Source organism: Phaenicophaeus curvirostris, chromosome 2 (genome assembly GCF_032191515.1).
Source record: "Phaenicophaeus curvirostris isolate KB17595 chromosome 2, BPBGC_Pcur_1.0, whole genome shotgun sequence".
Classification (NCBI taxonomy): Eukaryota; Metazoa; Chordata; class Aves; order Cuculiformes; family Cuculidae; genus Phaenicophaeus; species Phaenicophaeus curvirostris.
The window spans coordinates 67,007,604-67,032,448 of NC_091393.1; the positions used below are offsets into that span (position 1 = coordinate 67,007,604).

Consider the following 24,845-nt stretch of genomic DNA (forward strand, 5'->3'; position numbering starts at 1 on the left):
CCCGGCAGAGCGGAAGGGGGCGGCGCCTCCGCATCCTCCTGCCGAGCGCCCTCGCCGACGGCGGCGCTGCCGTCGTTCGCTCTTGGGGCGGAGGCTGCTCGGGGTTGAGGAGAAGGAGGAGGAGCGGCTCCAGCTGTGGCGGCAGCGAGGTGAGCGGTGGCTGCCTGGGGTGAGGCCGGTGCTGGTGGGAGGCGCTGTCGCCGCCGGGCGAGGGAGGAAGGGAGGGAGGGAGGAACCGGTCCCTCGGCTCCGCGCGGGGAGGTGGGGGGGCGGGGGGGGGGAAGGGGGAGCGGGGAGCAGTGAGGGGGAGGTGGGGGGGCGGAGCGAGGGCGCGGGGGCTGAGGGGCGGGGCGCGCGCGCCTGTGGGCCGAGCCGGTCCCTCCGCCCCGCGCGGGGCGGGGGGGTGGGGGGGCGCGCGCGCGCTCCGAGGCCGGGGCCGCGCGTCCCGCTCTTGCCCGGCGGCGGGTCCCGGCTGCCCCATCAGAAAATGGGGGCGGGAAGGGGAGGGGGGGAAGATGGAGCGAGGAGCTCTCGCCCTCGCTTTCTCTAAAATGGCGCTGGCGCGGCGGAGGCGGCTCGGGACTCGGCTCTGGCACGCCAGCTCGGCGCTGCCGGCGCGGGTGTTGGAGCTGGGGCTGTCGCGTTACCTGAGTGCATCTTCGGGGAAGGCTGCTTGCGAGAAAGCTGGGGAGGGGCTGTTCACAAAGGCTTGGAGTGATAGGGCTAAGGGGGTGGCTATAACTGCAGAGGGGCAGATTTAGACTATGTGTAAGGAGGAATTTCTTCACTGTGAGAGCGGTGAGGCACTGGCACAGGTTGCCCAGGGAAGCTGTGGCTGCCCCATCCCTGGGGGTGTTCAAGGCCAGGTTGGATGGGGCCTTGGGCAGCCTGGTCTGGTGGGAGGTGTCCCTGCCCATGGTGGGGGGGTTTGGGACCAGATCATCTTTAAGGTCCCTTCCAACCCAAACTATTTTATGATTCTACAATCTGTCCATCCTCGCGCCTGTGGGGAGTTGTCTGCCCTTCAGTTGTTTTTCTTTGGGACCTGTCTGGTGGAGCTGTAAGATGACCGTGCTAATTAGAGTGAGAACGTAGAATGACAAGCATGAGAACGTAGAATGACAAGCATCTTATCTAAATAACCTTTAAATTAACAGCCTTGATAGCCTCTGAGAAACAATACGCATTCATGTCAGTTTCTCTGTATTCCTTCTGAAACAGACCTTCTCACACCTATATCCCTCTGTTTGGTTCCCCCCCCACCCCTGCTCTGTACTCACAATGAAACCTGTGTCTGGGTGCGCCGAGTTCTGTGATGGAGCAGACCTAAGAGCTTTCTGGATGGTTCTTTTGCACTATAGCTCTCTGCTCTCTGCATAACTAACTGTGCTGTGACTGGAGCCACTGAGAGGATGATGCTGTTTAAAGTACCATCTGTATATTAAACCCAGACTATTTCAGTGCCTTAATTTGGAGGACAGGGAGATTATTCTCCAGAATGGAATGAGTGGAATGGGCACAAAACTGTTTTATGGAGTTCCAAAGTGAAGATTTTTCTTGTTGTGTAGCCTAGAATTAGCGTTACTCGCATCCTCTCTGCAAAGCTGCTAGACGCAGATCACAGCTTCAAGTATAGTTTTAGAGTACTTTCAATTTACGGAAGCCCATGCCACCATCTAATCTGAGCGTATTGTGTGTTTTCAAACAGATCATTAGAGAGAAAGTTTATTGAAGTCCAAAAGACAGTTCTGTTGCCTTCTGTTGTGACTGCACGGCCTGTGCTTGTAACGGCCTTTCTGTATGCTTATATGGGGATACTGAGGAATAACTGGAAAAATTAGTCATGCATAAATTGAAATGCATTAAGTCTGTGTAGTGGTTTTAAATGAAGGCAAAATGGCCTTAACTACTTTAATCTTTGTAATAAGCATATGGGCAGTCAATTCTTGCACTTTTACTAACAGAAGGCTTTACACTCCCTTTCATTTGTTGTTTAAACTGGCAAATTTACTTTTTATTAGGAGTTGCTGACTGTGATCTTGCCTCTAAATGTCTTCATTGAAAAAACTTTCTGCAACAGTGTTAACTTCTGTAATAAACTGGTCAGTTGCTGAGGCAGGAAATCCTTGGTATCAAGCATTTCCCAAGTGTGTCAAATGTGATAGCTTTGTGCAAAATACAGTTATGTCACAATTCTGTCGGTATACCTTCTTGGTTACAGGCCTTTCTAAGCAACTTCATTTACGTATTTCTTTATCAACTGTTCCTTTTTTTTTTGTATAGGTTCAAGGGAGGTTCTGCACACTCTTCTGACTTCAGTGTGTGTTAGACATGTGGCTGTCTGATGAGTAATCAGACTGTTTTCTTTTTTCCGTAGTGGAGGTTACCTATTATTTAATTTAAAGATAGTGTAGCAGCCTGGAAAAGTTTAGTGATCTAAGCTAAGTTACCATCCACTCTTTGTCTGGTAGAGCTTCTTTTCCTCCTTATTATTAAAAAAAACAATAATCTTGGCATTTGTGGGGAAAAGTGCCTGACTGATTTTCTGCCAAAAGAAAGCATTTCAGGTAGACTCCGATTAGTTTGGTGCCAAAAGATGTAAATACTTAGTTCAATGCTGTGTAGCACTAGCAGATTTAAGTTAGTTGGGGATTTTGAATATTGTCTTCATATCCTTTAGATAGGCAAGAAACCTCCCAATTCTGTGACAGGAGAGGAAGGACTTAATGTTTACTTCTAAAAAAAAACTTTTAGGATAAGAAGTTCCAACCCTAACATCTCTTCCCAGCTCTGTTGGATAGCTAGGTACTTTCAATTCTAAGCCATCTGTGTGGCTTTTTGACAAAGTCACAGGAGAGCTGTTGATAGTGTCTCCTTGTATCCATCTCCACCAGTTTCTGCTCAGAACATCTGGGGATGGATTGTGATAACCTTTTTGATTTCACTTCCTCACTCAAGTCCTTGATATGTAAAAATATAGTTTGACTTTTGATGGCAGCGCTGTCTTAAAAGCAGTTCTGATGCCTTAAGTTATACCAACAAGCTGAAGGCAAAACGGGAAGGTGAGGGTGTCAGGTCTGATTTAGATTACTGTGTGGCCTGGCCGCTAGATGTGCTGACACACCATGGGATACAATGGAAAGGCTGTACTGATAAGAAACTTTGCAAAGCTTTCCCAAAAGGTGCTGTCTTACAAGCTTTTTATTGGTAACTGATTGCTTAAATAGCTTTCTTGCCTCTGAAGTGTGGAGACGTTTGATTAGCATATGCAGTGAAGCAAATAAAGGAATTGATCCAGACTTAAGCTTAGAAAGTAGTTATTAGTGCAGATCAGTTCCCAGGTTTGGAGTGCTACAAGTATGGATGTGGAGGGTGGGAAAGGGAGTAGATGAGAATTAATTGAGCTGTACTGAAAAGAAAAGATCATAAATGTTGATGAATGCCAGCTTGTCCAGGTAGCTTAACAACGCTGGACATTAGGAAAATTTTTTTCACAGAAAGGGTCATTGGGCACTGGCACAGGCTGTCCAGGGAGGTGGTTGAGTCATCATCCCTGGAGGTGTTTGAGGCACGGGTGGATGAGGTGCTGAGGGGCATGGTTTAGTGTTTGATAGGAATGGTTGGACTTGATGATCCGGTGGGTCTCTTCCAACCTGGTTATTCTAAGAGAAGAAGCAGTGTTCTTTTCAGCTTTTGATGGGAAGGTATTGCTGGCTTATTTACAGCAAGTGCAGAACATAGTTATTTTCACTGGTGTTAACCACTACCCTTAATGTACCTCCATTAAAAATGCATCAGTCCATACTTCTAAATATCCCTTTAAAACAGCCTTTTTTATGCATAACTTTTATAACTATTCAGTTGCTCTAGGAGCAAAAAGTACATCCTTTCCAGGATGCTAGCTAAGTAGCTGAGAAATGATGCTGAAGTAGCATGAGAGTTTATGCTACTGCTGCAGTTCCTGTCTTAAAATTACATTAGAAGAATTGTTTTCATCTGCTGTATCTGCAGTGCAGCAAAGAAGGCTAGAGTTAAAAGGACAGAAAATCTATTCTAGAAAACAGTCTGAAAAAAAATGCAGATATAGATGAACAGAAGTATGTGAACTGAAGCATAAAAAATAGGAAGTTGTTGAGCTATGTAGGGAATAAAGCTTTAAAAGAGGTAAGAAGATGATGTATTTGTGTTCTGCCTTCTAAAACAGGGATGAAGATTTCTATCAGAAAGCTGAAGTTAGTGTTCAGCTTGTTCAGATTGTCTTCGTGTAAGGTGTATTTTCTGCTCCTGGGCATCTCCACTTTTGTGTAGGGAAAGCCTTTAGGGAGGTCTCATCAGGTTAGTCGTTTGATGTTTCGTGTGTGCTGAGTGTCCTTAAGCACTTACACTGAAGCTTCATTCAATGCTAATGTTTTAAATACTTCTCTATCACCTAAATCCTCTAATACAAATAAAACAGCAAAGTCTAGGAGTTTGGTCTCTTCATTTAATTACTAAAGAAAACTAATAAATACATATGCTTGCTTATTTTCAAAATGACACCTGGAAAATGTTTTTATGTAGAGAAGGTGGTATCGACTGAAGATGTTATGTTCAAAATTAGAGTATTTGCACCTAGCCTTGAAATCAGTTTATTTTTTTATTAACTGCATGCATCTATTTTTTTTTTTTTTACTTCCCTAAGTTTTGGTCTGAATAGTGTTAATAACACTTTCTTTAACAGTGAACTACCTCTTATGAAATAAAGAAATGGACGGGATGGATGAAACATCTAAAAGAATTCTAGAGCCATACCAGTATTTACTTCAACTACCAGGCAAGTTTTGTTGTATTGTGTTTTTTTAAATTTTCAGAATTGTTTTTATAGCAACTTTTGTCTCAGCATGTATAAGCCAAGAAGTTTATCCATTCTTGATTTGTGGGTTTACAAGTAATTAAAAGTAATGCTTTTTGATATTTTTTTTTCTTCCTCTTATAGGACCACTCTTGTTGGTGAGATTGGTGCAATAGCTCTTTAATGTCTTTTGCCCTGTAAGTAGTATTTCAGTTACTCTGCACTCCATTCAGGGTAGCTGACTTACTACTTTTTAACACCGATGAAGGCAAGTAGTGAAGATTTGATTCTGTACTTAGAGAACAAGACATGATCAGCCCTGAGTTTATCTGCTTGCTGGACTCAAGGGGTTGTGTTTGTTTTGGTTTTTAAATAGACTTTCTTTTATGTAATTTCTTCTCTCTAGTATGCGTAGAACCAGATGTTCTTATGGCCAGTTTCTTCTGTCCCTGGATTGCTTTACTTGCAAGAGCATCAGTCTGTCCTTGTGTGGCATCAGGTCACTAGGAATGCGTTCAAATGAAGCTTTCAGCCTTGAACAGTTCGTATTTTAAAAGAATTCAGGAGTCAGTTTGATAGAGAACTATATGGATACACCTCTCAGAAGCCTCACATTGTTTGCTGTGGCTTTCAGTTGTACACCTGAAGTGTAGAAAAGACCATACAAGCTATCAAAGTGACTGACTTTGTGAAAATAGTGGCAGAACTACTTTGTCCTTGCAACTATTGCATGATTGCCTTCTGTCTAGCTTATGTTGCATTCTGGTGGGGTCAAGGAAGATAAAAAAATGTGATAAATATTAAGAAAAATAATGCTGACCAAAACTATATCTGAGTGGGATAGAAGACCATCTGTCTAGACAAGTAGAGTAGTGAATCACAGGCACAGTACTAAGTGGCTTTTGCACATCTGCAACAAAACCTGTATATCAACATGGTAGGTCCTGTGGGTTCTAATTCTTTTTACCTGTGTATAATGAATTTCATTATTAGTCTGTACAAATATCCAGGATTGTATCTATATTAGTAGTTTCATTTGACTTGGCAGTTAGCACTAAGCAAGTTTAAAAAATAAGAAAATTAAAGAATTTCGCAGTAACTTGCCTTTTTAATGCCAGAAAGTTAATTTCATGTTTCTTCACAGTGTATTCTAGTGTAGAACATTGAACTGGGTGGTGGTTTTGATGGAGAGCTACCTTGAGAAATGAGTCTGTGGTACTCCAGAGAGCTTTCTAAGAGCTGTTCCTGAAGAAATTTCCTCCAGTATCATCTTTAAGTGTGCTTTTTGTTTGGATAGATTATCCTATATAACCAAAGTATACTGCAACACTTCAGCATCTTTAGCTGCTGATTATTTTTTTTTTTAAGGTGGTGTAGATACCAGAAAAAAAAGCTCAATTTCCTAGTAGGAAGTAAACAACACGTCAAGTTCCCCGAAGAGCAAAAGTGCTTGACCAGAGCCTTTTCAGTTAGCTTTCATTTTAAGTTATACATCTAGGATATACACTTAACCTGCCTACCTTGACTCCTGCAGCTAAATTCTTGTATTCACTGAGAGTTCAACCCTGATCACTCTATACACATTTTATATATTTTACTTATTGACAGTGCAAGCATTTTTGTATGTTATCCTGCTAAAGTATCACAAATCTAATTGTCTACTTTAACATGTTGCTCTCTTGTTAATTTAGTTTGTTTTGGACAAGTCAAGAGACAAGATCACTGTTTCTATATACTGAGAAGTGTATGTAATTCAAAAGGGAAGACTTATCTTAAACTAGGCGAGTAAAAGTGGTGTAACTATGGAAAGCCTGTACTGAGTAACAGGTGAAGCGATTAGGATTTCCAGTTGTATGGCTGGATATTGGCTGCTTTTGAAACACCAGCTATGCAAAGTATAGATCAGTAGGACCTTGGAACCTGTATGAGCACCAGTGCCTGGTGAGAGGGTGAAAATTGGGCACATGCTAGCTGTTCATAATTAGGGTGGAGACCAAATGAGATGCCTGAGCTAATCTGACAAGCTCTTGCTGAAAGAGGCAGTTCCTTTCCATCCCCTATGCTTCTGGCAGTTTTCTCCTCCTGTTTAACTTGTGCCAGTTCTTAGCTTGTTGAGCAAGTGATTAGGTAGTATCAATCACCTGACCTGTTAAAAACTTGCCTGGTTAATCTTCTTGTCTTATTGGTGAGATATCACAAGGGTGGAGACAAGGAGCTGTTTCTGTGTTGGATCAGCTTGAGCTCTGAGGGGCTTTTGCAGGTAGCTTGGCTGAGTGTCAGCTATGTACACTTGTGGTCCTACAATAGTTCAGTTGCTTATCTTTTAAGACTCGTTGAAAAACAAACTTTTCAAACCGTTTAGTAACCTGCGAGAGCTTGAATGAATTTAGATGCATATCAGACTTTGTTTATATAAAAAGGGATTGTGTAACAGTATTAAGGTGGGGGGGTGGGGTGGAGGAAGGTACCTGCTAATGTTGTCTGTAGTGTAAGAACACAGATTTTTATAACTAAGGATCAATCCCTCCGTACAAGAGAAAGTTGATTACTCTGCTTCCCATTAATAAAATAAAACTACAGGTAATAATGATACTTAAAATAAGCTTATCTATTTCTTTGACTTCAACAGGACTAGGATAGTCCACTGAAGTTATGGGTTTTTTTTACTATGTTGCTATTTTAACTGCTAGTATAGTAATTAATATTCCTTCACTAGCAGAATTTGGGAGCAGTACTAGCGAACATACATTCTGGAGCAGAAACTTGTCTTGTGAAATCTCATTGTAGTAGAACATTACTAGTTTGTAGCAGTGTTCTGCTTCATCTAGTATTCTGCCCTTTAGTCTCATAAATGAAGTGCAATAAACAGGCTTAACTTTCACAAATTACAATAGTTTATCTTAAATAGTCTATTTCACGCAGACGATGAATCTTTTATCTCTGAGTGGCTGAGTTAACAGCAGTAACTGCTTTTCCAGCGCTAAGGAGTATCTGGAGTTCTGTTTGCAGTAAAACCAATATAGTCAACAGCTTGCTATCAAAAGGGTTAGATTCTGATCCCATACATGGCTGTGCATCTTCTTTCATGTGCATTACTCTGGTCTTGGCTACAGTATTTTATGGGCTTGCTTAGCAAGTTAAACAATCAAGACTGGCTTTTGCTTTTCAGCCTTTTCTCCTGAGTTAATGAACTTGACCAGCTTAGTGAAGGAGTTAAGTGCCAGAGGGCATGGTCCCTTCCGGTGATACAACTAAGCTTGGCACATTAGAGGCCTCAGCCTGGGCTAAGTTCCACGAGGAGGCTGCAGTTCTCTGGATTCTGAGCTGCAGGATTGCCTGGGGGCACCCAGTGGGCTAGAAGTAAGTGATGTCCCTCCCCCTAAAAGGTGTGCAGTGGTGGAAAATATGTTGTCACCAAGCAAAGGAGCAGTGGAAGGGGGTCAGCAACCTGGACAGCATCAGAAATAACAAAAAAGGACAAGAGCCTGCAGGTTCAAGAGCCTGAAACGTCTAAGTATATTGAAGGAGGGTCCCAAACAGTCTGGATATACCGAGTTTGGAAGTGGATTCTCCAGCAATGGTGAAGGCTGGGAGCTGATGGCTTCTGGCACTAGGAGAAAGGTTCCTGTTCCTCAAGCACATGTGCAGTTGCCAGATAGGTTCAGTGCACTGGAAGAAGCCGCATGGCTGGATGCTTTGTAATACAGCAAAGCATCAAACTGGCACCTGGTGGCAGCAGCAAGTGACGGTAGTGGGGAGACTGCCTCCTGTGGGGAACAGAGACCTCCATCCAAGCTGCTGCTTAGGGAACTTTGCTACTTCTGGGTAGCTCTGATGAAGGGTGTTACACAGGGACTGCCAAACTATGTTTAACCCTCGGCTATGTAACCCTGCAGCTCATCCATTTGAGTACTAATGGATATAGCAAGGGGTGCCTGGAACTTATCAAGCATGGCTGTGTAGCTTTTGGAATGAGGGCCAGGGGCATAGGAAGCCAGGTGGCTTTTCTCTGTGATCCTCAACCCCTTTCACCTCACCGTCAAGAGGTTAGTTGCACAGCTGATATTGATAGCAGCAACTTGGGTTTTATGATTGTAGGACTCCCTTTATAGATTTAAGGACTACCAGGAGGCAATAGCACCTGTCTACCCAAGTCTGTGCAAAAGTCTCTGCCAACATCCTGAACAACCTGGTGAGAGGGGACTTCAACTAGAAATTATGATAGAAGGATGACTGTCCACAATCAAGTAAGAAAATGATGAACTTGCAAACAAAGGATGAGACCTTGAAATCAGCTGAGCAGTTTTATTGAGGTATCTGGTGTGGGATGGCTCTCACAGCTGGAGTGATGTGATGGTGGACTGCCTAGGAAAGTAGTCTGGGATAGCAAGGAGTGGGAGTTGCCTTTTAAGTGAAAGAGCAGCTGAATGGCATAGAGCTGTGCCTTCAGTCACATACTCCTGTTGAGAGCTTATGGGTCAATATTAGAGGGCAGATCAATAGAAGTGACATTATAGTGGGTCTCATCTGCAGGGCACCTGAGCAGGAAGAAGCAGATGAAGGCCTTCAGACAACTGGAAGATGCCTCATATTTACAGGCCATGGTCCTCGTAAGAGACTTTAGCTACCTTGGCATCTGGTAGAAGCGGCAATGGAGTGGGGCATAGAAAGTTTCTGGAATGCGTTAGTGACTACTTGCTAACACAGGAGATCGAGGAAGGTGTTATGGTGGACATCACACTTAAAAACAATGAAGAATTGGTTAGGACATAAAGGCTGGGAGCAACTTTGGCTGCAGTGACCATGGTGGCATTCAGTATTCAGAGGCGAGGGAACAAAGCAAAAATCAGGATCATAACCCTGGACTTGTTAACCCTAATTTGAATGGTGGAGGTAAACTAGACAAATGTACAGTGACCTTAATCTGTCACAAGTGACTGCCCAGGTTTGAAAGTGTATGGGCCCACTGCACTTCTGTTTCTGCCGTTCACTTATGCTGGCTGTAGTGTTCTAGTATCTGAGTGGGGAGGTCTGCCTGGGGAATTTATCGGTTTAGCCCTGATCCGTCACATTAGGATTTATTCACCTCCATCAGATGACACATTAAATGTGAAAGTGTACAATACATTTGAAGTAACAGAGTAGCTTGCTTCTTCCAGAAGGGCAATATTTCCTTCCCCTGGCTCTTGGCATCTGCTGCTCACTATGTACTAACTCTGGCAGACCTACTTCATAGGCTGACTTGGTACATAAAGCCCCAGAAAGCTAACTTAGCAAAAAGCAGCCAGTTTTCTGCTGGGCTGATGAGTTGAATTAGCTTAACGAGGCTCTAATGAGGGCTAGGTTGATAGTGCCTCAGCTCTTTCCCATGCTGTTCTAGCCCTTTTTATGTACCCTTACTGTAAGTGGGGCACTGCTCTAAGGGCGTGGTTTGTGGTCACTTTAATGCAGCAAGAGTGAAGAAATACTGATCAGAAGCCTGTCCAAAGCTGACAGTCTGTGGGTTTTGGGTCTTTATGCTGTCACAAGAACAATTGTGTATGTAGACAACAGTAAGTTAGGCTGATAAATTTTATTTTTGTTTTAGAGAAGTATCTTGTCTGTCTAAAAAGGTGGGAGGGATTGTCCTCAGTACATCTTTAATCTAAGTTGATCTTTGTTTCAAGGATAAGGGGTTTACATTCTTATCTATAGAAGGAATTTCATCAGAGTGAATCTGTTATGTTCTGAGTATTTTTTTTCTCACCTTTTCCACTCAACTTTACTAAGGAGAAAAGCTTTCCATAATTGCTATTTGATTTGGGTAATATTTGGATCTTGGGCATATTAAGTCAAATGTATTTAGCATAACTTTGATACAAGCTTGGTGTAGTAATGTCTGTTATTACAGCTGTATACAGTAGGTACAGTTTCTGCTTTTGGAATTTAGACCTCTATCTTCTTCAGTTTTACAGTAGCTTGCTTAGAATAAGTAGCAGAGCAGTGACACGTAACAGCGAAGAAACTAGATAGTTCTGCCAATGTTAAGGTTTACTCCTTTTAATTTTGTCATCGTGTCCCTGGCCTGTTTTCTGTTCTGGTTTGGGGAGAGGTGAGATGTGGCAAAGAATGGAGGCTTCTGCATCTGAGGTTTTGAAACAAGTGTTAGAGGGGTTTGATCTTTTGCCATGACAGCATGGCTGTAGGCATGAAACATGCACACAGAAAATTGCTGTGATATCATGTGGACAGGGTAGGATTGACTTCAGAACAAGATAAAATAGCATTTATATAGTGATGATGTTTCATTAAAGGGACTCATGCAAGCAAATCTCCACCTTTAAAAGGAAAGGTAGATGTTTTGCTATACAGAAAATGGGTTTTTTTTGGTTAGTCAGTATCTGGACAGCGTTGTTAGACTTGTCTATTTTGACTAGCAACTCAAATGCTGTCTGTACTAAGGAACTGAAGTGGCTAAATCCACTGTGCATATTAATAATCCGTCAAGAGTGCATGCTAGTAGTTGTGTTCCTCATGATGTGATAACGCTTGTTGCTGAACATCTAGCATTCCATAAACATATTTTCTAGGAAACTGAGAATTTTAAAAAAAACAGAATTGGCTGCCTAATGTAAAAAAGTAGGTTTTGTCTGTATCAATGTAACTTACTGAATAAACAGCTGTAGATCAGGTAAACATCCTTAGTTTGATATTATCCTTGAGTCATTTTCTTTATGGATGTAATATTTATTAATACTTCACTGGCAAACCATACAGTTTGGCAGATATTTGTAACAGTTATTCTCAATGCTTTTTAGCAGTCTTTTCTCCTCAGTACACTTATGCAATTATTTCAAAATTAAGTATTAAAACCCTCATGCAGGACCTTGCGGCCCTCCCTTATTCACTGTTGGTGGGCACAAGTGTATAGTGAATCAGGGAACCAGTCCAGCCAAAATCTGGTCTAACCACATGGGGAAAAGGTGATGCTTAGTGAACATGAGATGGTTTAAAACTCTTCAGCGCTACTCTAATTTTCTATTTAACTTTGAGCTCTGGTTACTTATGTTAAAGCAAGCAAATTATTGATTCAAGTAGACAGAATTTTTAAAAAATTAGAACTAGACATGCACTTTCCTGATAGCGCACAAGCCTGATGTGGGAAACTTAAAATATCTGTTCTACTATTTGAGAGATAAAACAATTCCTCCCTCCTGCAGAGAGCTATCATATTTTAGAACTAAGCACAGAAAGCAAAAACAGAGAGCACAAGCCAATTACAGTGTATGTCCAGGCAGGAGTGCCCTTTCATACAGAACAGAGCTGGAGGGCAAAGCTGTTGGAGGGGAAAAGAAGCACCTTTTCATTAGTCTCTTCTAGTGCAAACCGAAAGATAGTGGTGATGGGAAGAAGTGGAAATCTTTAAGAACTGAGACAAAAAATTGAAACCCTGTGAGCCAAGGAGAAAAGTTATCACCCTTGCTACAGAGCTCAAACCACAAAGCTATTGCTGACTTGGTAGGGACTTAATTAAAAATTGGGCTGAAGATTTTTCCTTTTCTCCAGGGTGTATCACTGCAAGTGAATCTACCCATTTTTATTATTCTGCGCTGTACGTGGTCTCACAGCAATAGAGAAGCCTTAGGGAGAGATTCAAATGTTGACATTTCTTCAGGGCTGTGGGCAAGATCAACGTGAGGACTAATATTGCAGAGTCATTAAGTTATGTCTCTTAGTAGATCTTGAGATGAGTAATACGGAACCCCCTGTCTGCCTTGCGCTGCTTCAGAGTTTGTTTAAAACTTTTTCCAAAGACCTTGTTCATGGGACTTACATATGCAGAGCTGTTTGTCTAAACCTGTCTTGCAGTTCTTCAAAGATCTTCTACGTAGCTGAGCTTCTCAAAGTTCAGAGCAGCATTGTCTCGGTGTGGGTAGGGGGTGACTTTTTCATAGTGATCATTAGTAGACACTGAACATATATTTATACATGACTCCAAGCAATTTATTAAAGAAAGCTGGCCTCAAAATTTATAGGCACGTAGATTAAATTCTATGAAAATTAACTCCGTTGTGTAAAATGTACCTGCAATGAACAGTAATGCTTGTTTTAACGCTCACCTTGGACTTTTGATCTTTCATCACTATGAAATGGGGGAGCTGCTTGGCTCCACCCAGCTAGATTTACCTAAAGCAGAACTAATCCTGTAATTCATAGGTAGACTTCTCTGGAATAAGATAAATGTCTAAATTCCTGGAAAGTTCTGTTCCATTCATAATGTTCTGCAGATTTTGAAGAGCTATTTAGTGTGCATGTGAAATGTTGATTTCCTGTTTTACAAATTGTCGATAGCAAGTGAAGAGTACTACAGGAGAAAGACCTAAGAATGGAGAGAAATATGTATTCAATAAATAGTCATATCTTCAACTAATAATGAATCGTGATTAAAACTTTTTAATCTGTTACACACACAAAATCAACATGCCTGGCATACTAGGGCTTATTTTCAGAAGTAGTAACCTAACATGTACAGGTTACCAGCAAAATCAGGATTTCTTACTAATTAAACAGCGAAGTCTAAATACAGTAACCTGTAAATGTGTTTTGCACGTTACCGTGAAATGTTTAAAACCGAAGTTGTGGACAATTGTGGCGTTTATACAATGATGAAACAAGCTACACAGTTACCACCCTCTGCCTTGACAGCGGGGTTGGAACTAGGCGATCTTTAAGGTCCCTTCCAGCCGAAGCCATTCTGTGATTCTGCTATGGTATTTTCTGCTTTCAAGTGATCACACTGATCAGCTTACTGCTCTCAAATCGCCTATAGTTGTTAAGACACACTATTGTTCCTGATAATGAAGCTTGTGTGTGGTGTGGGTTTTTTTTGTTTTTTTTATAAATGCCTATAATATTTTTATTGTAGGTAAGCAAGTAAGAACCAAACTGTCACAGGCCTTTAATCACTGGCTGAATGTTCCAGAAGATAAAATACAGGTACTGACTAATTATTTTTACTTTTCTTCCAATACTACTGCTAACAGATTATTGTCTTGCATAGCATAAATGATCAGAAGTCTTAAATACATAATTTCTGGATATATTGAAGTAAACTTTCAGGAAATCAATTTAAATGCAGAGCTTTGACTGTGATGTAACACTAAAGAAATTACTTCTGTGACTTGTCTTGTAGTTACTTCTTTCCAAGTGTGCTTAACCTTTTAAATTGTAGACAAGCAGCTAACATAGTTACCCACTTCACATAACTCAGTTAACATAGCTAATTTAGGCTTCTGAGGTGCTTGCTGAGTTTTAAAATCTGAAAATGCAGATTCTACAGCCTCTCTGGGCCTGTCTTCTTGTGTTGAACCCCTTCCATGAGAACAAACTCTTCCATTTTCAGTGTGGTGTCAGGCAAGTACTTGAGATGCAGTAGGTGGGGGAAGGCCAGGCTGTATGGGGCCTTGGGTAACCTGATTTAGTGGGATGTCCCTGCCCATGGCAGGGGAGTTGGAACTACATGATCTTTAAGGTCCCTTCCAACCCAAACTATTCTATGATTTTGTCCAGTTGGGTTTTCTTATACTACAGTGTGACTGTTGCCTTTACCCTTTTGATGAGCACCTGTAACAATACGGGTCCATCTTCTCTCATGTACCACAGCAAACTAAAGCTGCAGTGCCTCTCTGGTAACAGAAGTTACCAGTTCTACCTGCTACTTTTAAACTGATAATCGTGAAACCGTTACTGAAAAGGAGACTGTTTGTTCTAGTTATCTTTATGAAGAAAACCGATGCTTTAATGTTTCCTTTACTACTTAAGCTGTTTGTGATAGAACTTCAGTATTTTTATTTTTGAGGTCATTTGAGGGCAAAAGCGAGATCTTTTAATCTGCATCATGTCACAATTATTACTGCTTTTGTGCACACTTGTACTAATCTTAATAACTTAAAGTTGTTGAGTTCTACAGGACCACCTTTAGTCATCTTTTTCACATGTTTTAATCTTAAGACGCCCCAGTTGTGTAGCAGCCTGATTCCCTTCCAGCTATTTGTATTCTTCCTATTAAAAATCTGAGTTCTGGCACTCCTTTACTTCTTCTGTTTCTCTTTACCTTAGATTCTTTGTCTTCATGTAGTTTATTTAGATGAATACAGTTGCGAAAGCTTTTCCTTGATTTTTTTACTATTGGCTGCCACCATGTCACACTTTTCCCAGCCAAGTGGTCTCTTTTTTTTTTTTTTTTTTCTTCTCCTCCCACTTACTGCATCTCAAGTACTCATCTGACACTGCACTGATAGGCTTCAGCTTGTTGAATTGGAGAACACTGATTTTGTCAGAACTTTCCTCTAGGGAGGCACTTTCCTCTAGGGAGGCACAAGCAAATTTCAAAGCCATTGCAGGTAAGGAGGTAGAAATCCATGTGTTGGAGTGATAGGGCAGCAACCCCTGATTACCTATGCTTAGGCTGTAAGAAATCATAACACTCTGTAGTGGTTCTTCAACTTTCGTTTTGAAGAGCAGTCTCAATTTCCTCAAGCTACTTACTGGTGCCTTCTAAAATAAGCTTTTGCTACTGCCTGAACTTGTTCATGCCTTACTTTCAACTTAGAAACATTTTTTTACGCTGTCTTAATTTCACAAAGTTCAAGCACATTCATCAAGCACTATTTCACTTAAATGTTAAATATCTAGAAGCTGCAAAAGTTCATGAAACTGACAGGGATGTGAAATAGTTTAGGAAGAGAAGTGCTAGAATAGGCTTATCCAAGGAATTCACAGAATGTAGGGAAACTTCCCTGGTACTACTGAGAATGACATCATGGACTTGAAAGACTATTCAGACAAATAAGAATGCGAAGTTGCTTTCAGTAGCTCTTCCATGCTCTGATTTCAAGTCAGTGTGCAACAATGTATCTTCACAGGTCAAAGAGAGGCTCACTTCTAACTAGAAGTTGAGTCCTTAGTGCTTCTTATATAGCTTGTTCCTGCAGTCATATGTCAATTAGAGTGTTGGGGGACAGTACTCACTGACCACTAGGTGACTTGCTGCTAATGAAAATGCTTGCAGTGAAGTCCCTCTTAGTTTCTTCTCACTCACCAATACAAGGTACTTGCTACTGTTTAATAGTGGTTTTAGTATATTTTGGAAGCAGTTGTTTTGATAATTGACTGAGAGCAGTGTTTGTAGCTAGCAAGTGTAATTGGATCATTAGCTTTAAAATCATGTCTTAATCAGATGTGTTCTGCAGTGAGTGTTTACAGTATGCAGTTTTACATGCTTAAATATATTTCCATTTAAGCAGATGCTGAATGTACCTGTTCCTTGCATAACGGCTGTGCCATAAAAAATAGTGTATACTGTTAAAACTCTTAATTTCTTGATTAATTGTCCTGCTTTGGAATTGTTAAAAGTTCACTTTTAGTCAAATGTAGTCAGCTGCAAGCTTGACGTATTGAACAGTTTATTGTGTACTTGGAGCGGTATATGATATTGATCTAATTAGTAGCAAGTAGTAATTGTGTAGGAAGCTTTCCAAAAGAAGTTGCAGCTGTTGCCTTTCTACCCCAAACTTTCCAAATGATATTTCAGAGGGAATATACTGTCCTTTAAGAGCTCAGTACTGAAGATAACCACACAAAGTGTGAGGAAAGAAAGATGAACTCTCTCCACTTATCAAAACAAGGCTTATGAGGCAAACATATTAATGCATGATATGATGACATCTAGTGCTCAAGAACTGACTTTGGGTGATCTCAGGTTAGTGATTCTAAACTTGTCACAACACTGTGTTGCTTTTCTTCTCTTCATGTTTCTAATAAAAGTTACTGCATGACTCCTAGGCAATAGTGTATTTTAGAATTGTAGAATGAAGAGGAACATGCAAGTGGAAATGCTTCAGGGATTAAGTTTAGTTTGAATCTGAAAATGTTATGCACAAGACAGACCACATGATCCAGGACTTAGAGCAAGCTGGCTAATGAAGAGAATCATGTATCTCTATTAACAGTAAAAGCAAGTGGCCTAGAGGGGGAACGTCAGTGATAGAGAATGTTGTTCTTTAAAACCTTATTCATTTAAAATAAGGTCTTGCAAAACTGGAGATGAAATTACAGTGGGAAACTTAATTTTCTCTTCTTGTAATAGGTTATCATTGAAGTGACAGAGATGTTGCACAATGCAAGCCTACTTGTGGATGATATCGAAGATAACTCAAAGCTACGACGGGGCTTTCCAGTGGCACACAGCATCTATGGAATTCCATCTGTAATCAACTGTGCTAATTACGTGTATTTCCTTGGCTTAGAGAAGGTTTTAACCCTTGATCATCCAGATGCTGTTAAAGTTTTCACCCGTCAACTTCTGGAGCTCCATAAAGGTCAAGGCTTGGATATTTATTGGAGAGATACTTACACATGTCCTACAGAAGCTGAATATAAAGCTATGGTACTGCAAAAGACAGGTGGTCTCTTTGGATTAGCTGTAGGCCTCATGCAGCTGTTCTCAAATTATAAAAAAGACTTAAAGCCACTTCTTAACACACTTGGCCTCTTCTTCCAAATAAGAGATGACTATGCCAACTTGCACTCCAAAGAATATAGTGAAAACAAGAGTTTTTGTGAAGACTTAACCGAGGGCAAGTTCTCATTCCCAACCATTCATGCAATTTGGTCAAGACCTGAAAGTACTCAGGTGCAAAACATTTTACGTCAAAGGACAGAGAACATAGATATAAAAAAATACTGTGTACATTACCTTGAAAATGTGGGTTCCTTTGAGTATACTCGGAATACATTGAAAGAGCTTGAATCTGAAGCCTACAGACAAATCGAGTCACTTGGGGGAAACCCTGAGCTTGTAGCACTAGTTGAACAGCTGAGCAAAATGTTCAAAGAAGCTGAAAATTAAGAATTTTAACTCCTGGGGGTGGAGTAAAACTTTAAATAGGATAGTAATCAGACTGAGTGGTGTGATAATCAGTCTTGTTTAAAACTTTCTCTTTTAGCCACATTACAGAAATTACTGTTAAAACAAATTTGTCACCGAATGTTGAAATATATACCCTGTATCTATACAGTCTTAATTGTAACTGCTTACAGATAGCTTTGTTTAAAGCAGATGTACAGGAGCTGAAACAAGTTCTGAGTCCAAATGTGATAATCTTTACACAGACATCAGGTCTGGTCTAAAACTCTCATCTTTAACCAGGCTACTGAAGGTTTCTGGCTGCAATTATGTTAGACGAAATCAGATTGGCGTAAGCGTATTCTGCATTTTCAAACAATGTTCCGGTAAATCAAAATGTACAGTGTTAAATAACAAGAGATACTTACAATCACAGTGCACGTAAGACTGTTGTGTGATCTTTCAATGCTAAACCTACGAAGATCAGCTTACTAAGTTCTAAAGTGAATATCCTATCCAGCTTCTGGGGTTGTTTTCAAGGGAAGGCAAATTATGAAAGATAGTATCGTATATGCAAAAAAGACTAATGTTTAGTCTGAAATTGTGGGTTTATAAAGACTTCTAAATACCTTAAAGAAAAGATTCCATTGCATCAGCACAGTATGAATTTGCTGATGATTCCAGTTTTGCAGTGAATAATTTTGATCACCTGGTTCTAGATTTTTAAACTGTCTAATATTTTGTGGCCAGGGACTTAAATTTGTGCATTAGAGTTCATAACTGTAACTGTAAATAGCAACACAGTAAGCTGATACTATAAATAGAATGGGATTCAGTCCAGGTAACTTGAGGGCACCCTAATTGGTGCAGTTCTCTTTAATCTCTGCTTATAATTGAGAGGGGTTTCTCTAGGAGTTGGTTCATAATTCATACCGCTTTCCTGTTCTGAATTGCTATCTGGAGGCGTTTTATAGGTCTCTCCAAAGACACAAGTTCTGTAATTTTTTGCTCAAGCAAAGTACAGCATCTTGTTCTACAAGCTGTAATACCACTTCAGTTTTGTTGATTGCTTAAATAGTGCTTTAAAATTATTTATACAGGCGTACCAAAATAGAACAGGAACTGAGGGCTAGGTTGAATGCGGGGGGGCGGGGGGAGGTGTGGTAAGTGACAGAACTATTTGCTTATCTATATATAAATATATATATAGGAGAACAAAAGCAGAGATGTTTATTTCTTCTTGGCTGGGCTGCCTTTAATCGGGTTCAGTTCCCTTAGTCTTTACAGACTGATAAAGCTTTGCTGTGGTGTAGGGAGGTAATAGTTTGGATCAAAGTTAGGACTGGTGCTATCAGCAGTGGTGTTAGCTCAAGCATACTTTCAAAAGAAATGTCCAGACGTACTTGACTTCTGTCAGCTGAAGGATAGTTTTATGCAAGTGTCCGTTTACTGTACCTGGAAAGCAGGAAAAGTCATGGTCTCAACCACTGAGAAAATGAACTGAAGCTGTTGTTAAGTCTTCACTGGACAGCCTTAAGATTCTTTTGAAAGTGTTCAAGCATGAAAAAGTCCAGGATGACTGCTTTGAGTCAAAGACGTTATGTAGTTATGGATGATAGCCTTTCCCTTTTATCTGCATGCTGAGGAGGAATCTTTGTCTGCTCTGTGATTAGGCACAGAATAATAGCCTTTTCACTGAATGGCCCTGGTTGCCAGGACTGAGTAGCTTAAAGTTATTGAAAGATGTCTTTTCTTTTCATGTTAATGATAGTGAATTGTAATTCCTTTTTTATAACTTGCAGTGCTTAGTAGTAACTGCGAATTTTTGAAGTTCTATGAGAAAACGCTATCTGCAGCAAAGCACAATGTTTGTGCTGTGTTTTGGGAGTTTCTAAGCACTGTTGCAGTTGATGTTGAATGAAGGAGAGCACTGGAAAAACTATTATTGTCAGGAGATTCCCCTGACAGTCTTACTGTAAAAGCTCTCCTTGTGCCTGCTAGGCTGTTGTAACTAATATATTCAATGCAAAGGGCACTTTGTGCTGTTTCATGTCTGCTGTGTTGCTGGATGTAAACAGTGTAATCAGACTTTCCTAAGGAGATGGCTTTTCTTATTTTTGTATAAAACTTCTTTACCATCTGAGACCTCTGCTATGTTGTCACTTCTTTGGTTAATTCTGTCAATTCACCTCAGTATTTATTTGGAAACCATATCTCATAGAGTGTGCTTCCATTAACTTAGGAAAAAGTAGATCAGAAGTTTTCCAGCTGCAGGCCCTTTAAACCACAAGAGTAAGAAGGGAAAAGTATCCTGGGAAAAGAAAGTTGGACCAGCCAGAAACTATACAACTGTTTCTTACTATTCTGTCTTCAAGGCTTTTGATGCTAGTGTTTAAAGCCTACCTTGAAGGCGTATCATTGATCTTCTCTTTGGTTAGGATGAGGCCTCAGAGTTTTTCTTGATGTGTTCAGGAGTGAAAAAAAAACAACATCTTTCCTCTTCATCTGTCAAGCAGTAGAGCATTTTAAGGCTTAAATGTCAGCAGTGATGATGCCTCATAGTCAATGTAGGTTTTGTATTTGGTGCCATAAGATGAGATGGTGCATCCTCATCAATATTCTGCAATATTGACTCAGGTACAAGCTTCTGGTCTTAGGCCATGTTAGGAAGATCACTTCTTTAAAGCAGCACGAGAGTTCTTGTGACTGCAGAGTTAGTTTAGTTCTTTAAGTGCCGCTTTTGTTGCCATGCCTCCCACATAGGGAGTAGGGTCTTTTTCAGTGATCTTGACAAGAGATGCATTGCTGTGGAATGGGAATCTGAGTTGCAAATAGAGATGCCCATAGTGAAGGAAAGGAGACACTGGTTTCAATGTCAGTCCCTCTGAGCCAGAACTCTTCCCCTTATCTTCCTACCATTGCCGACAAGTTCTAATTTGATCAGGTTACCAGCACATTTCTTGGGGTTTTAGCTTTTGCAGTGTGTATAAGGAGAAATGCAAATCCTCATCAGTCTCCAGCATTTCCCCTTATCGCAAGCTCTTTTCTGACTGTGTGCTTGCTTGTAAATAAATGCTGTCACCTGTCTTTGAGTGGCCAGTCATAGGGTGAGAGTCTGCCTCAACATCTTCAAAGGCTGATGTTGTCACTATCAATTACAGTGAAAATTGCGTGATTTCAGGATCTTTCTGAGGAGATTGTTTGTCTTCCACCTCTGCCTTTGAGCTCAGGGTGTTCAGGTACTCACTAGGAGCAACTTTGTATGTATCTGCCAGTTGTTGATGCAGCCAGCCTAAAAATATTGATGGCATTGGGAAGGTAGCCTTCAATTTTGAGGGTTGGACTTGATGATCTTAGAGGTCTTCTCCAACCTTAATGATTCCATGAACTGTATGGTTGATTTTGCTAATTATGAAATACTATACCATGTGGTATGGAAATTTCCTGTATTATGGCTTCTTTCCTCCGTTCAAATGCTAAAATAGCACAAAAAACATGATTTTTGTATTTTTTTTCACCTTCTTATCTAAAACTCATTTGAACTGCAATGTGTCTCCAGCACTGAACTGGACCAGGCTTTTATTAATGTGCAACAGCTATGCAAGTGTCTACTGCTCTTCTTCCTTAATCTTATCATTTTACATTTCTATTTATTACATTCTTTGTATCATTTGCTCAGTACTATCATTGCAGTTCTTTTTTCTTGGCTATTTTTGTTCTGCTACTAACACCGTAGCACGCTCAATGCCATCAAACCCGTTGTTGAACCAAGACAAACAAAGTAGTCTGGCTCTGCTTTTGAAACATGAAATCTTGCCTCATCATATGCCTTAAAAAAAACCTAATCCAAGATTTTCTGCGGTCTTGAAATGCCATAAGCCTTTTTTCCAAGAAGCCTACAACATATTTTGTATTGCCATACGTTATTTTTATCCCACGTAGCTTGAGCTCCTTCTGCTACCCATTTGCTTTCAACACCTATTTTGGTTTGGTCGTAATGCTTATTAAGCCTTTCTGTGAAACAACTTAACTCACTAGCCCTGGGGGAGAGGAGTTATTTTTTTGTCTGGGTGAATGAATTATCCCACTTGGAAAGAGCCTGATAAATGTTAGAGTGGACAGAGACAAGAGCAGAGCTGGGGAAAGGCTTTGAGAGAAAAAGAAAACCCATTTTAGGCTCCGAGACTGTCTCATGTAATTTCACATTGTTTTGCAGCATCTCATTCACTTTGGATAAGCTAAAGAGCGTGATTAGTTTCCCTGAGCTTCCCTTCTTGCTTTCCAGATAGAATGTAACAGATATTAAAGTTAAAAAATATTTATTCTGATAGTTCTTTATATAAGTCGCTTACATAAGGTTTTGATCAAACAAAGATTACATTTTCATGATTGTATCCTCCTTTTATCAATTTTTCTATTCTTGAAGCCAGGGAAAAATAATCTGCTATGTGCCTGCTTGACTTGATTGTTACCTCACATTAACATCTTTCCTGAATAACTTTTATGATAGCAGTGATGCTCAGCTTACTCTTTCCTTGGCATTTTTTTTTAAATTACTTCAGAATGCACCTTTGTCAGGTGTGTCTAGAAGTAATTCAAGATGCATTAATTCACTTTCATTCAAGCATATTACCTACAAGATTTGTATTGAAAGTGTAGGTTAAACCACATGAATCCTGACAGCATTCCTCACCTGTGTACCTTGTGGAACAAATAAGTTCTCACCTAACTTGTTGAGAAGGCATTTACTAAGCATCTCTGTTTTCTTCAGCATAGAGAACCATGGGAGTTATCCAAAGAAGTCCTAACAGGACACTTCCAGGGAGAACACTGCAAAATCTGACATGAATTTGTGTGGAAGACTAACTCTGATGTGAAGGGAAATCATGTGTCATTTTCTGCTTTTGAACTCTACAACAACCCATGAAAATACTCCCCTGCTCTGTCAGTATATGAATTATATGCTGTTGGTAAGCAATTGTGTCTTTTCTTGAGTGCAGTAAATTATTTTCACTCATTTAATGATGTTTCAATTGTTATTTCTGGAGCATAATGGTATAAGTTACTTAATCACTCAGCAAAGTAATTATAAAGTCTATAAAAAGTAAAAATAGTGAATGCATAGCTTTTGGTTATGCTGTTCAGAAATATGCATAAAAACTGGTCTGTTCTCTGGCTGTAATCCAGTATCTGTTACACTCCCCTCGGATAATAAATTCACTGCAGAATAACAACTTTTTTATTAAAATTGGGCTGACACAAGGGCCATGTGAACAAATTAAGAGGAAAAAAACCAGCAAGTTCTTTAAAAATAGAATTTTAGATAATTGCAGAGTTAATATATCAAACATGGAACTAACTCCTACAGGTTTTCTTTGTGGCTTTGACAGAAAAACCTAGTGGCTACTTATGCTGTCTTCTTTTTGGGGCTAGGATTTGGTGTACAGGTCAAAGTAAAAAACATACAGAGGAATCGTCATCCCTAATCCCAGAAATGTAAAAACTGTGCTATGAATCTAATCCCAGTGTTCAATAAACTGAAATTAAATCCTTTTCCACTTAAGCTTATACTATGCACAAGTTGCAATTCTATGTATCAAGGTTAAAATGTTGAATTGGTTTTGTTTTATTGGTACTGGGACTGTCCTGTTTCTTGTCAAGTACATTGGATGAGCCATAGCTATTTGACTGCAGTGCTAAAACAGAAGAAACAAGAAATGCAAAGAAATAGACTAATCAGTAAACTTTGCTATTCTCAATAGAGAAATCCTAAATGCATAAATTCAGTAACATGCATATAGATTCTTAGAATGGCTGAATTGCCTGTAAAACATGCTGCTGGGGTAAGAAAAATAGCAAAACAGTATTTTGTTGTTTTCAACACCTTTCCTGATGTGCAGTGATAGTGGAGCGTTCTCTCGCAGTTGTACTTGAGAACAGTGAATGAATCTGAAAAGGAGAGCAAGAGGGGTTGCTGACATCGTTTCTGCTCTCATAGTTGTACTGCAACTATAGCTTCGGCACGGTTCAAAACTGGAACGGATCATTCAAAGGGTGCCCTCTGCAGGAGACGAATGGGCTCAGGAACCCAGATGAGAGGGCGGCGCCGCCAGAGATGGAGGACTAGGGTATCTGTTTTTTTCAAAAGGCATTAGTTGGCTTGAGAAAACACGTTGCCTTTGGGAAAGAAAGAGTCTGAGGTAAAAGAACAAAGGTCTTTCCTGGAATGCTCTGTTGGTAGTAGCTGCTTCATGCCAAGCAGTATAACGTGCCCTCAAAGCCTATTGCTTGAAAATGCAAGCCATCAGTGTGCCAAAGAATTTATGTATTTTTCCATATTACTTTGATTGGAACATACTAGCGTTGCCAAATACATGTGTTTTATTTCTGTAATCAATATCCCAGCATCAGAGCAAAGAGCACTAATACGCTGCCTGCTAAGAGAGTGTACAGTTATTTAATGTAGAAGCAGAGGCACAGCACTGAAATAGCTTCTTGATTGCTTACCATCACTATTGTTTCTATGATATTGTTTTAATTAAGTTGTTATGAGACTTTGAAATATGAAGCACATCAGTGATGAACAAATGTGGAAAATGTGAGCTAAGATACTTCGATTTTCTAACTGTAGAGCTGTGTGAAAGCTATTACACCTTGTCATACTTGCCTGTGAAACTGAAGAGCACTTACTAAATTTCTGTCCCCAGCAATGGCTGCTTAAAGAATACAGTGACGTCTTTCAGGTTTTGCTGTTAATCTACATGCATTGAGCATCTTGACTTTTTTTTTATAAGTTGTGTTCTTTAATTGTTATGGCTCTTCTCTAGATCCTCCAGTTAATTGACGTTTTTCTTAAGTAGTGAATATTGAAATAAATGTCTTGAGTTGCACCAGGGAAGGTTCAGATTAGACATCAGGAAAAATTTCTTCACCAAAGGGGTTATCAGGCACTGGCAGAGGCTGCCCAAGGAGATGGTTGAGTCACCATCCCTGGAGGGATTTAGAAGATGGGTGGGTGGGATGCTCAGATATATGATTTAGTAGTGGACAGGTACGGCTGGACTCAGTCTCAAAGGTCTTTTCCAACCAAATGATTCTATGGTTCTAAATGCATCAGCAAATGCAGCA

At 40.2% G+C, this 24,845-nt stretch overlaps 2 protein-coding genes across 5 annotated transcripts in view; both read left to right on the forward strand.

Annotated features, from left to right (window-relative positions):
* Positions 1-7: 7 nt before the first annotated feature.
* On the forward strand, positions 8-24,479 carry GGPS1 (geranylgeranyl diphosphate synthase 1). Of its 4 annotated transcripts, XR_011337013.1 has the most exons (5): positions 8-149; positions 4,721-4,813; positions 13,737-13,807; positions 16,959-22,687; positions 23,716-24,479. XR_011337013.1 is itself a non-coding variant. In XM_069852393.1 (4 exons), the coding sequence occupies exons 2-4, from the start codon at positions 4,747-4,749 to the stop codon at positions 17,718-17,720; spliced, it is 900 nt and encodes a 299-aa protein (XP_069708494.1). In that variant the 5' UTR covers positions 8-149; positions 4,721-4,746; the 3' UTR covers positions 17,721-24,479. The 4 variants fall into 4 exon arrangements, 3 of the variants coding, with proteins under 3 accessions (XP_069708494.1, XP_069708496.1, XP_069708495.1); XM_069852393.1 differs by having other exon boundaries at positions 16,959-24,479; XM_069852394.1 differs by lacking the exons at positions 8-149; positions 4,721-4,813 and adding an exon at positions 16,404-16,571 and having other exon boundaries at positions 13,761-13,807; positions 16,959-24,479.
* Positions 12,738-24,845, forward strand: part of TBCE (tubulin folding cofactor E) — a 36,833-nt gene continuing 24,725 nt past the window's right edge. The window contains exon 1 of the mRNA XM_069852367.1: positions 12,738-12,743. The gene's annotated coding sequence lies outside the window, so the exon portion shown is untranslated. The remainder of the gene's footprint in view (positions 12,744-24,845) is intronic.